This window comes from Sporothrix brasiliensis (genome assembly GCF_000820605.1).
Source record: "Sporothrix brasiliensis 5110 chromosome Unknown Cont17, whole genome shotgun sequence".
Taxonomy (NCBI): domain Eukaryota; kingdom Fungi; phylum Ascomycota; class Sordariomycetes; order Ophiostomatales; family Ophiostomataceae; genus Sporothrix; species Sporothrix brasiliensis.
The window spans coordinates 1,150,656-1,163,236 of record NW_024467136.1 but is presented as its reverse complement, the minus strand read 5'-3'; the positions used below and the strand labels follow the sequence as shown (position 1 = coordinate 1,163,236).

Sequence of the window (12,581 nt, the reverse complement as noted above, 5' to 3'; positions counted from 1 at the left end):
TGTCGGTTTTTGATTTATCATTGAATACGATATTATGATTTTGGCATTTCACATTCACATCCAAGCCATGAATGTATGTTTTCTCGGCCAATGTTGACACCTAGCTTCTTGGGGCCCATCTAAAAGAAGTCCTCAAGAGAATCCTCCATCGCAGCCTCGTCCGCCGCATCTCGCTCCCGCTTCAGCCGCTCCGCCTCGTCCGCCCTGCGCGCCTGTTCCACAAACGCCAAAAACCACCGCGCCGCCACCAACTGCGAGTCGTCCACGCTGTCAAACCGCTCCCATGCTTCGAGGGCCATGTGGCCAAAGCGCTCAGCCTGGTTGAAGTTGCGCATGTCCAAGTGGATGGATGCTACGATGTCGTACATTTCGGCGTGCAGCGGCGTGACGCCCTCGGCCTCGGTGGTCTCTTGGAGTGTCTCGGCGGTCAGAAGCGCCAGGTCGTACTCGCCGCTGCGGCTGGCCTGGACCAGGGTGGCCTGCAGTTTGCGCATGTCGCGGCGGCGGTCTTCGGACAGGGTCATGGCGTCTGGGTCGGCGCGGCAAAGCGAGCAGCTGCAGTTGAAGTGCCAGTTGTTTTGCAGGAACGCACGACGCTCTGTGCGGGACAGGGTAAGCTGGGCATCTAGGGAGGGAGGAGGAGACAAGGAAGGTCAGCACTGGAAATAGAGTACGTTCAAGACTGACGTGGCATGTGCGCCACTAATCACGAATGCTCATCACGTACAGCTGATGGTAATTTCCTCGCCGGGCTGGATGTCCCGATAGGCCACGACTTCAATTGAGAGCGTCCGGTGCGAGAATCGGTAATAGGCACTGTTGAGCTGTTAGAAGAGGCCCGATATGTCTCTCGGGGGTATGATAAACTTACTTTGGGTTGCAGGCATGGTTGATTCGCTATTCAAGAGGTTAGCTTCTTCTTTTCTTCATTTATGGGCGCCGATTTCTCAAGGACCTACCGACAGCTCAGGATAGAGACCGAGATGCAGCTGATTCATCCCCAACGCCAGGCTGATGGTGTTGGTGCCCAGGATGGCATCCACGACGTCGCCGCCGGTGCTCATCGACAGCGCAAACACCCGCTTTTGAGTTTCCGCGGGCAATTGCGAAAGGCCGCGCCGAATCAACCGCCGACGAGGCAACGGTGCCGTGTCCTCCAAAAACGCCTTGCTGAGCAACACGGCCGGCAGGTCCAGCATGGCAATCTCGCCCTGTGCAATCTTGCGTGCCGCCACGACACCGAGGCCCTTGCCGGGGGTGGGCTGGATCGTGTAGGCTCCGTTGATGGGCCCCGGAACAAAGTCGCGGTGGCGCGATCCGCCATAATACGGCCGGTCTTCGAGGGCGTCGGCGCTGACCACGTCGGCGGCAATCTCAGGCGCGGTGAGCAGACTGACGCCATGCAGTCCGCCCAAGACCGAGTCCGAGTACAGGCAGTACCGGATGTCGTAGCCCTTTCGCGGGGTATCCTCACTGCCTTTGGTCTTGAGGCAGCGCACAGGGTGCGTCCATGGATAGCGCGGCGGGTTGCGATAGGGTCGAATGCGTTTGATGTCGGTCAGTGGCGGCGGGCAGTGGTTGTAGACCGCCCGCAAGAAGGGGTTGACGGCCTTGACGAGGCATGTACCGGGGACGGTGGGCTCCACGACGCGAACCTGCGTCGCCAGCGCCGCCTCTGCTCCAGGCAGCCCAGTGAAGGACGTCGCAAGGCCAACGAGCACCAGCAGTCCCGTCGTCGATATCTGTTGGCTGAGCATGATGAGATGCAAGGAAAGGCGACACTATAAGGGTGAAGGAGTATCGTGAAAAGAGCTAGGGCAAGACAGACCACTTGTTCTTGCCTTCTATCTGTCTTTCCCTAACGACGTGTTAAGCTGGCTGGGATCCTGCGAGATCGCGACATATTCGTTCATCCTCTGGGAAGCACCAAGTGATACACTGTGGCAATAACACGCTGTCCAGAAAGCCTGCTGCGGACACTACAAAAGGGCATTATGTCACATCTCGTAAGACAATATATTAATTTTATGCTTTTTGCTCCGTCTACTACCTTGCAATAGAGGCGAATCTGGGGAACCGAACGGAGAGAATTGGATCGGGACATGGGTGGCAGCGGAAAATATCCGGCGGGTAAAGGCGTATGGTACATGTACGTTTTAATAATGGACCTTGGAGCTGGCCATTGAAAACGACAACGAGGAAGCTTTTATTTCCCTTTCTTTTTGTAATTTAATTAGAACATTTGTAAACAGTGGAAAATATGAGGGGCAACTGAGAATAAAAAAATGAAAAGTAAAAAAAGGGGAAATAACACTTTACCAGACCACAGCATCATTGTCTTTTTTTGCCCCACGATTGTCTCTCGCATTTGTGCTTCCATAAAATGTCTGAGAGGGTTCATGCATGTCGCCGATTTCAGCCAAGGCAAACTAAACCGAGGCGCGAGAACACAAATGAGAATAAAAAACAAAAAATTCATATCAATTGTTTGAGAATGGGCAAACAGGCAGCCTAACTAAGCCTGTTGTAGAAAGAGGGGCCAAGGCAGATAATATATATCCGTCGTAATACGTGAGATACTCTGTCGTTCTGCTGAACCAGGCGGAATCAAGCCGCAAGCTTAACCAAATCGACGCTCTGCTGAGGCTGAATAGGCATGGCGTGGGCTGAGCACCAGGAAGACGGTAACGACTAGAAACAAGAACAAATAGTTGCACTGCATGACCAATGCGTTCTAGACTGTCAAAAACTGCAGCAAAGTGCTGAACCCCCTTTCCTGCTTTTGCCCTGTCTTCTCTTGCCTTCTATTGGTCCAGGTTTGCATCGTCGGGCCATCGAATGCGTGGCTTGACTCGAAACATGGAAAATAAAAGGTCGGCCTGAAAAGAAGGCCTAGCTAGCCAAACAAACCAAGAATCCGTGAAGACTGGAAGCTTTCTTAAAGCCTGGCTTTCTAGATTTCGAATAGACGCTGCCATTATCTTGTGCCTTGTCCTGCAGTCTTCGACCTCCAAATTGATCATCAAAACATAAACGACGACACCCGGCACGATGGTCTTTTTCTATTTCGGCCCGTCGGCTTCGTCGTGGGCCACGGGAAACGACCAGTTCTCATCGTGGTAGGTTGGCACCTATGCTGCTTTTCTGGTGGTGGTCACACTCTGCATGCTGACAAAACAGCCGGCAGCTACCACCTCCGATCCAGACCGTCTGGGACTCTCTCGGGGAGCACTTCGCGGATCAGTCACTTGGCGGCACGCGCATTGACTGGATGTCAACGGGCGTGGATGGGTCATATTGCTTGATGCTGAAGGACGGAAATGGTTAGTAAAAGGATAAGACATATGAAAAGAATGACTCTTCTTGTCTGCCAGTCGCGGCACTGACCCTCGATCCTCGCACAGTCCTCTCCAACCGCACCGATTTCCTCCAGTCAATCCACATCGCTCGCCAGACCCAGCCTTACGCCGCCGTTGATCATGTGAGTTTCTCACCTTACGGCGCGTACCTTGTTCGCTTCAACACGGGCGAGGTGATGCTGTCGCCTGAGACGTCGGGTAGGTTCCCTGATGCTTTCGTCGGTCTTACCTCCGACTTTGTTCACTTTGCCGGGCCCCTACGCAACACTCTCCAGCCAACACAGCTCGAGTATGTGTTCTGGGGCCCTTCGGACAGTGTCCTTGTCAAGGCGCGTGGTGGTGCTCTCCGCTGGCAAGGCCTGCCGGAGAGCTTGGTGACCGAGTTGCGCGCACTGACCGTGGGCGTGGACATGCTGTCTGCTGGGTTTCACCTGAGCAAGCGGACGACACTGTGCCCTTGGGACGGTGATCTGTTCTTTTTGGAGTTTGAGTCGTTCCTGGGGAGCACGGCCAAAGCGTACCCGTATAGTTTGCGGCAGCACAGGTTGAGTGCCGACGCCATGCAGTACGTGGTTCTCAACCAGCGGCCGCCTGCGCATCTTTTGGCGGCAGCCGGTCCAACATCTCTGCTTCCTCCACCGCCGCCAACACCACCGGCATCGGCACCTCCCAGAGCCCCCCCAGGTCCACCTCCCGATCTCCCTCCTCGAGCCTCCCAGTCACTACCACATAGACCTACGCCGCAAGTGCAAGCTCAGACTCGCGGTCCACTGACTCCGGTTTCGACTCCGTACATTCCCGGCACTTCACCGACGACGACACATGCTTCCAAACCAGAAACACCAGTGGAGACACCAGCCTCACCCCTTCCTTCGATCTTGCTTCCGGAGGAACAGGAGCAGAATCGGTCGGAAGATGAGGAGCGCATCGATGCCATTGTGCACACGCTGGCCATGCCCGACGACATCCGCAGCGTCGCAGAAGAGGTGTGGGACCTTTGCACGATGGGCGTTTTGGAGGAGCCCAAGTATGTGACGGCCAGCGATGCGCTGCAGCTGTTTGCGGCGTCAGAACTGAGCAGCGAGGACATTGATATGATCTGGGAGAAGTCGGATCTGGACCACAATGGACAACTGGACCGGGAGGAATTTTTGCAGGCCATGTACCTGGTGGCGATCCAGCAGTACTTGCGGGGGATTAGCGATCGGTACGGGCTCCAGGCGCATTTGGACGCGGCGGCGACCGCCGGCGAGGTACGAGAGGCGAGGGCGTCGGCTGCCGAGAATACCGCAGACGCTGCGGGGGAAACGATGTCGCGGGACCTGCCGCGTGATGCAGCAGCCCAGCCTTCGCTCCGCGGCGCTGTCAAGGACATATTCAAACTGTTTGTCGAGACAGGATCGCAGATCGGATCCTCCTACAAGCAAAGCGTGCAAGCCGCGCGGCAAAAGCAGGAGCAAATGCTGGCAGAGCAACTGCTGGCGGAACAGCAGCTGGCGGCCATGCAGGCCGAGTACGGCGTCCATAACCAACCGCAGCTGCTACAGCAGCAGCTGCAGCAGCAGCAGATGCTCGAGGCCCTGGAGGCGATGCAGATCAATGCGCAGTCGTCCATGTTGGCGAGCCAGAACGCGGCTATTATGTCGCAGTTTGGCGCCTTGAACGCCGGTGGCGGCAACGACGGCGGCGGCCACGATGGCGAGGATGACGCCAACAAGGACTCCAAGAGCGGCATGGCCAAGCAGCTGCGCGAGTCGCTCCTGAGCTCGATTGTCACGGAGAGTCCCAACGTGCGCTGGGAGGACGTGGCCGGACTGGCGTCGGCCAAGGACGAGCTGCAGGAGGCCGTCGTGTTCCCGCTGCGCTTCCCGCACATGTTTCAGGGCAAGCGCAAGCCGCGGCGGGCCATCCTGCTCTACGGCCCCCCCGGCACCGGCAAGTCGTACCTGGCCAAGGCCGTGGCCACCGAGGTCGAGTACACGCTGTTCAGCATCAGCGCGACGGACCTGACATCCAAGTGGTTCGGCGAGAGCGAGAGTCTGGTGCGCCAGCTGTTTGAGCTTGCGCGCGAGAAGAAGCCGTCCGTCATTTTCATTGACGAGATTGACGCGCTGTGCAACAGCAGAGAGTCCGGTGGCGGTGGCGGCGGCGGTGGTGGTGGTGACGATGCCACGACAGCCCGTCTCAAGACCGAGTTTCTCGTCCAAATGGACGGTGTCGGCCACGGCAACAACGAAGGCGTCGTCTTGCTGGCCGCAACCAATCTGCCCTGGTCCCTCGACCCAGCCATCCGGCGCCGCTTCCAGAAACGAATTCACATCCCCCTGCCCGACGACGACGCCCGCGCAGAGCTGTTCCGCGTGCACGGCGGCGACGAGTGGGCCGCTGTCGTCGGCGCAGCGGGCGGGCCGCGCGACGTGGCTGTCGGTGCCGAGCTCGCGCGCCGCACGGACGGCTTCTCGGGCAGTGATATCGCCAATGCCGTACAGGACGCGCTGATGCTGCCGGTCAAGCGTGTTCGCGGCGCACAGTACTTTGCGCGTGATGCAACTGGCTGGTGGGTGCCGTGCGAAGCGGGCTCCGCGGGCGCGCGGCAGATGACATGGAAGAGCGTGCCGCAAGGCAGGGCACGGGCACCGCCATTGACGGTGGACGATTTCTTTGCGTCTGTGGCCAAAGTGAAGCCGTCGGTGGGAGCTAACGAGATCACGAGATGTGCTGAGTGGACTGCCCAATTTGGATTGGAGGGCGCGTAGGGAAGGAGCAGGGGAGGAGCAGACATAGGATAGGGAAGGAGTAGGGCAGTGAGGTATTAGGAATTAGGAAGGCACGATCTACACGATTTATGAATGCAGAATAGTCACTCAAGGCCAAGGCAGGCACAACGGACGGTGTTCACGTGCACGCTTATCATTGTGCATAGAGGGAAACAACTCGAAATAGGTATATAACGTATCTCGTCCACCGTGACAAAACAAAAACAATGCAGTAGGTCAAACAACAAGAGATGACAACAGTGTACGGTGGACAAGAGACGAAAAATGGGACTAACAAAATGCGCATATTGCCGGCAAACACAGAATCCTTTTTCTCGACCAATATTCTCCTTGCATTCCTCCACCACAGAGCCACAGACCGCTCAACCGTGCTTGGGCATCGAGGTCGTGGTCACCGCATTCTCACCCTCCGATGAGTCGCGCGCTGCGGGTGCCGACTTGGGGGCGTGCTTGAGATCGGCCAGGCCGTAGTAGATGATGGAGATGATGCCGAGGACGGCCGACAGGACCGTGAAGGTCATGGCGACAATGCCACGCGGCGTAAAGCCGTCGGGGATGTCCTTGGGCTGGGCGTTCTGGCCCGTGAGGTCCAAGAAGTTTTGGGCGTTGGCAGCGGCGTTGCCGACCGTGGGCACGGCAGCAGCAGCGCAGGCCGCATAGTGGTCATCGGGGACCTCGACGTGGGTGGGAATGAGCTCGGGCGCTTCGACAAAGGTCATGGCGAGACCCGAGGCCATGTGCCAGTCAATGTGGCAGTGGAAGGCCCAGACACCCGGGTTGTCCGCCACGAAGCGCATGACGACAAAGCCCTGGGGCGGCAGCACCACGGTATCGCGGCGGATGGGGATCGGCGGGAAGTCGGTGTGGTTGTTCGCATCGTAGGCGACCGGGTCGCCGTCCCGGTACGAATTGAAGTCTGGGCCGATGGGCGGCTCGCGGTTGATGACCTGGAAGGTGTGGCCGTGTAAGTGGAAGGGGTGCGAGCCGGTGTCGCCGTTGTTCAGGACAATCTCGACGACCTGGTTGTGGCCGAGGACAATCGGGTGGGTGTACTCGCCATACACAACCTCGGACGTGCGCAGGTCGCCGGCCGAAAGCGCCGTGTACAGCGAGGGGACCTTGGGGATGGTGTAGGTGATGTTGTTCAGCTCGGCGTAGTTGAAGCCGTTGATCAGGTTCACCATGTAGACGGTCACGTTGATCTGGATATCCGGCTCCGGCAGCAGCGCCATGCGGTCGCTGGGCACGAGCGTGAAATCGTCAAAGGCAACGATGTCGTCGCTTGTGGCGGCCGTGACGACGGCCTGCTCGAGCGGCGCGTTCTCGTTGAGCACCAGCCAGTTGGTCTGGTTGAGCTGCAGATTGCTGGGGATTGTGTCCATCAGGTCCGAGTCGGCCACGGTGACTATCTTGTAGTTGACCTCGGTCGAGTTGGCCGTCGTCAGCAGTACACTGTAGCGCTGGGCAATGGCAACGTACAGGGTGCTGGCCTCCTGCGGCTCCGTGTACACGCCGTCGACCTCGACAATGGTAAAGTTGTGGCCCTCTATGTAAAAGTACTGCGCAATGAAGTTACCCGAGTTGATGATGCGCAGCAGGTACGTCGTGTTGGGCTTGACGTGGAAGGTCTGGTTCTGGCCGTCGTTCATCAGGAACGAGTTGGGGACGGGCTCCGCGCCAGTCGGGTTGTAGAGCGACAAGAATTGGGTGCTCAGATCCTCCATCAGGTCGTGGTACCAGTCCGACAGCGTCATGACAAACTCCTCCTCGTAGTCATTGTAGAAAGGCGCTTCCGGGTCGTGGACGATCAGCGCCTGGCGGTAGCCGTCGGGGTAGCAGTAGTCGGTGTGGCAGTGGTACCAGTACGTGCCGGTCTGTTCCACGGTGAAATTGTATGTGAAGCTGGAGCCTGGTGGGATCGGGCACTGCGTGAACATGGACGCACCGTCCATGCTGTTGGTGCCGTTCTGGAACATGCCGTGCCAGTGGATCGACGTGCTCTTGTCGCCGAGCCCGTTGTACATGTTGACCACCAGGCGGTCGCCCTTGGTGACATTGATGAGCGGCAGCGGAAACTCGCCGTTGATGCCAATGACCTTGCGGTCGGCCAAACCGTCGGGGTTGGCCATGACCCACGAGACGTTGAAGTCCAGGTTGATCGTCTCGGCCACGGCGCCGGCAGCCAGAGCCAGCAGGCCGGCGACGAACGCGCGAACCATTTTGAGGGGGTGGGAGGAGGGGACTTAGGAAATGAACATATATAAAAAGGAAAGAAGAGAAAAGAGAACAAGACTCAAGCACAAAGGGGTGTTTGACAATTTGTTTTAGTCGAACTTGTGTCGACCTCGACGACGACAACGACGAGGATTAAGTCACAAGACGAAGATAGGAATGATGGGGAAAAGGAAAGAGGCCGCAGATAAGAAAAAAGAGAAAGGGACAATAAAAGAAAAGTATGTTGTACAAAGAGTAGAGATTAACATACGAGGGAATGGAAAAGAAACAGCCGATCAGAAGATAGGCTACTGCTAGAAGGGTGGGCAGGGTTGAAGGGCAAGAGGACCACAGGACGCCCGAGAGACTCGATGGCCAGGTAGGGTTGAGGACAGACTCGAAGCTGGGTATGGTAATGCCGCAAACGCACCAATGGAGAAGATGATGTGACCCGGGCGACAAAAAAGAAAAATGCGAAAAGGCAAGAGCAAGGAATAGAAAAGACCTCGAAAATGGGGCACGAGGTGAAGAGATTGTCTCGAGTCTTGCCTTGCTCGATATCCTCGCGACCCGTCTCGGGATGCCGGCGGATCAGATAAAAAAGAGAGAGGTGCCACGAGGGGTGAGAACAAAAGCGACAAACGAGAAGGGCCGGGACAGGGGCGGGGGAACTGCGTTTAAAAAAAAAAAAAAAAAAAAAAAACTAACTTCACAGTTGGCACAAAACCCCAGGAACCGAGACGGCAACCTCCAGAGCTACCCCTTGGAGGAGGTATCGTTTATCGTGGGAAGCTAGAGAGCGGAATCGGAAGGGCACAACTGAGCCATTGATAATATTTTTCTTTTGTTTTCATTTCCGGTCCTGATGTGACTGCAATTCATTGGCAACCCCCAGCCGCTTTCCTCGAAAAATCTGATAAAACACCACTTGTTTCTTGCCGGGAAGACGTGCCCTGTCGGTTGGTGTCCGGGGGGTGAAAATGCAGAACAAAAGAGGCTAGCTAGAATTGGAGGTTACTAACCTGATGGGGCATGCATGGATTTTGGCTGTCGAGGTTGTGTGGGCTCGGAGAGGTCCACTCCACAACAAAGAAGCAAAGACAATCAATGGTCGAGCACATGGGCAGGACGAGTCTATGGGGTAGAGTTAGTGCTAATGGGTACGAGGTACGAATTGTCCTAGATGAAGCCCGACTTTTCTTGTTGTCTACCCGCTGTCGGCCGATTGCTGTCAACGACGTTCCATAGCATTTGTTAGTATTGTGTTGGCACAGCGAAGCGGAAGAAAAAACGGCAAAGGATGGGAGAGCGCGAGAGACTCATGCGAGAGACAAAGGTCCTCCGAATGCAAGGGTTGCCGTAACGTCGGTTATTATGACAGACTGGCCGTATGTAAATACGATGCAGTATGAGTATGAAGCAGTCTGCCGAACGCGGAATGACTGTGCCGTCGGGGTTGGGTAGTCTGGGTACTGTCGGGGTCCTGCAGTACGTATCACTTCACTACCTCTTGCTTGCTTTTCCCAAGCTGTCTCGTTTCACTTATTCGGCTCGAATTATCTTACCTTGTGGAATTTCTTTTACACCGGTACGCAGACAACAGTACGTAACACTTTCTGGGTTTTCCGTGGGATGTGGGATGCAGGAGAAATTAGCGAAAACACGCTGTGCTACTCACTACACCCCCCTTTTCTCGACTCGATAGGCACGACTGTGAGAATCTGCAAAGAACAGTGTACTCCCGCCATGCTTCCAACTGCCAGTGGGAAGCAAAACAAGCGATGGAAAGCGGATCCGAAGTGGGGGTACGGTGATTGTGCTGTGTGGACAAGGTATGGAAGGACATGGCTGATGCGGCTCGTGTCTGTCTGCTGTGCTTGCAATCTCGACAGGGTCGAGGCTCACGGAAGCGTTGTGACGATGCGTCGTGGACACAAGAATGGTATTTCAAAGCTGAGCAGCGGCCACGATCAGTAAAACCGGCAAGTAAGGCAGTAAAGTATACATGGATGCACGTAATGTGAGTGGGATAAAATAATCATTACCAGAGCGAATGCCAAAATACGAGCAATCGACGGCAGCTACCAGAGGCAGAATTTGCTATACGTAACACGATGTGCTGGGCAATACATCGAAAGAAAACAGAAAGCCAGAATGATCGGAAAGGCCAGAACCACTCCGCTTGACGGTAGAAAAGTCAATAGCGCATTCGCCAATGTACTGTCGGTTCTGAATATAAGGATTGGCCTGAACTGCAACAGCCGAATCGTAGCATGCAGTAAACGCGTGTCGAGAATCAGAATTAAAAAGCCAAAATATCAACAATCAGTGCGGAAAACTAAGGCGAAACTGGGCGCAAGGCAGGTGATTCGTGTCAAATCCCCGCCGTTGGTCTCGACCTTGGTACGGTATGCAGAATTGCATTTTCTCCTTCTCAATGTGGTCTTGTTCTTATCAATCGTGCCGGGTTCGTGCCGGATTTGTGCCGGGTTTGTGCTGCTAATATTGGTACGACATCGTTTGTGGCGTCGAAACGAATATCTGATGTTGCATGCAACCCTGGAGCGTTCCTTCCTGCCCTGTGCGCTCTCACTCGTCATGCCCTCCTTAGTTCCTACCCTTTGGAATTTACAGCGGATCAGATAACTTTAATGCAATGTGTGCTTCGGCACCGTGCGCTCGCACCTGCCAAAACAGACGAATCACAGCTGCAACAGCTGGGCTAGCCGTATTGGGCCAGTCTTTTAATACAACGTTGGGGCATCTCCATGGCAGGAGTCTCTAAAATGCCGCGAAAACCAACGAGAAGCAGATGCTTGTACTTCTTTTCTGCGCAGCATTACCAGTGGGTCGCCTTATTCTCGTCGTTTCGACCAGTTTCCTCTCGCTTCGCTAGCTAGTCGTAGCTGGTCCCTGTCCATATCACGACCGTCATCATTGGATTCAGCGGATATGTCGTAACATTTTTTTACGATTTTTTATCAGATGATTAGATATATTTTCGCGACAGCCCCCCCAACCCGCACGAAATGCACCAGAAATACACAGAAAATGGCACCCTATGGATATCCACAGCCGCTGGGACAAGCTAGAGACCTTTTTCAAGCCTAGTGAGAAAAGCCACCATATTGCGAAAGACCTGGCAAGTTGAGGCATAAGAACCATGTCCACATGTACCTCAGACAGCCAGCCTCTCAACAAGCCCGGCGCTGAGGCAAAACCATCCGGGCAACATACAAGTCGCCCGTCAAATAATGGACAGGAGGGCGCCACTAACCGGTGTATGTTACTCCGTACAGGTAGGAGGGTCTGCCCGAGTCCGAGATCGCACACGAAGGGGCACATTTGATCCGTCGAGAAGGCCCTACGAAAATTTGAACGGGTCGGGTCAACCAAATGGACAATACAAGAGTGATTTTGACCGTCGTCAGAACCTTCTTCTTTTTTGGTGCTAAGCTCGCGAGGGTCTGTTTCATTCAAGGGGCGGCCTGTGCCCACTTTCATATTCCGCACTGCGGTATTTCCACCGACCTCGTTTTCCTTGTAGCTTTGCTCACGCGCTTTTGGGTTGGATTTTCTTGGCCGCAGTGTCCTCAGGCCAGAACAATAAGGGAACCCCCAAGTGCTCTAAAATACAATAAAGTTTGTTAATTGATCTCCTTCCAGGCCTTTAACGACCACCATATTTTACCAAGGCAAAACTACCTGCCAAGCCAAATGAGCAACAACCTACGGAGCCTGGTCCCTTCGTCCCATACGACTTTAACACATGACCAGGGAATCATCACGCTATTACGGCGCAGTGCCTTTTTTGTATTTTATTTTATTTATTTTCCCGCCCTAACCGGCTTTTTCAACGTGCTGTGGTGCTATTAGAACGGAAATAAAAGGAAGGGCTTGGCGAAACAAGCCATTATGGACGCCGTGGGCTTGTCCGAAAGAAGTCGTGGGCTATTCCAAAACTCGCCCTCAGCGTCGTAGCCGCTCGCGAACTTGCCTGCAAATAAAGACTGGGTGCAATTCGAGGCCGGTCTGGTGGATTTCTTTATCTTCAGGCACTAGGATTCTGGAGTTTGTCCCACTCCCAAGCTTTTTTATGTTCCTGGGGATGGTACTGCTTGGCAGGGTTGGTCTGCGACTATCCGGGGAGCAAGAAGCAACGAACACGAGAACAAAAGCATGGTATATACGGAATAAATGAAACATAGCCAGCACAGGAAACAACAATCAA

At 55.0% G+C, this 12,581-nt stretch overlaps 3 protein-coding genes across 3 annotated transcripts; 1 reads left to right on the top strand and 2 right to left on the bottom strand.

The window, feature by feature from the left end:
• Positions 1–119: 119 nt before the first annotated feature.
• On the bottom strand, positions 120–1,757 carry SPBR_02688 (uncharacterized protein; the record flags this gene model as incomplete). Its single annotated transcript, XM_040760991.1, has 4 exons — positions 120–625; positions 728–816; positions 872–897; positions 960–1,757. 4 exons carry the CDS (start codon positions 1,755–1,757, stop codon positions 120–122), a joined length of 1,419 nt encoding a protein of 472 aa, XP_040620335.1.
• A 1,294-nt stretch (positions 1,758–3,051) lies between these two features.
• SPBR_02279 (uncharacterized protein) lies at positions 3,052–6,115 on the top strand (the record flags this gene model as incomplete). The annotated part of the gene is made up of 3 exons (XM_040760582.1): positions 3,052–3,119; positions 3,181–3,323; positions 3,405–6,115. The coding sequence occupies 3 exons, from the start codon at positions 3,052–3,054 to the stop codon at positions 6,113–6,115; spliced, it is 2,922 nt and encodes a 973-aa protein (XP_040620334.1).
• A 383-nt stretch (positions 6,116–6,498) lies between these two features.
• Positions 6,499–8,355, bottom strand: SPBR_02574 (ferrooxidoreductase Fet3; the record flags this gene model as incomplete). Its single annotated transcript, XM_040760877.1, has 1 exon — positions 6,499–8,355. One exon carries the CDS (start codon positions 8,353–8,355, stop codon positions 6,499–6,501), a length of 1,857 nt encoding a protein of 618 aa, XP_040620333.1.
• Positions 8,356–12,581: the final 4,226 nt, after the last annotated feature.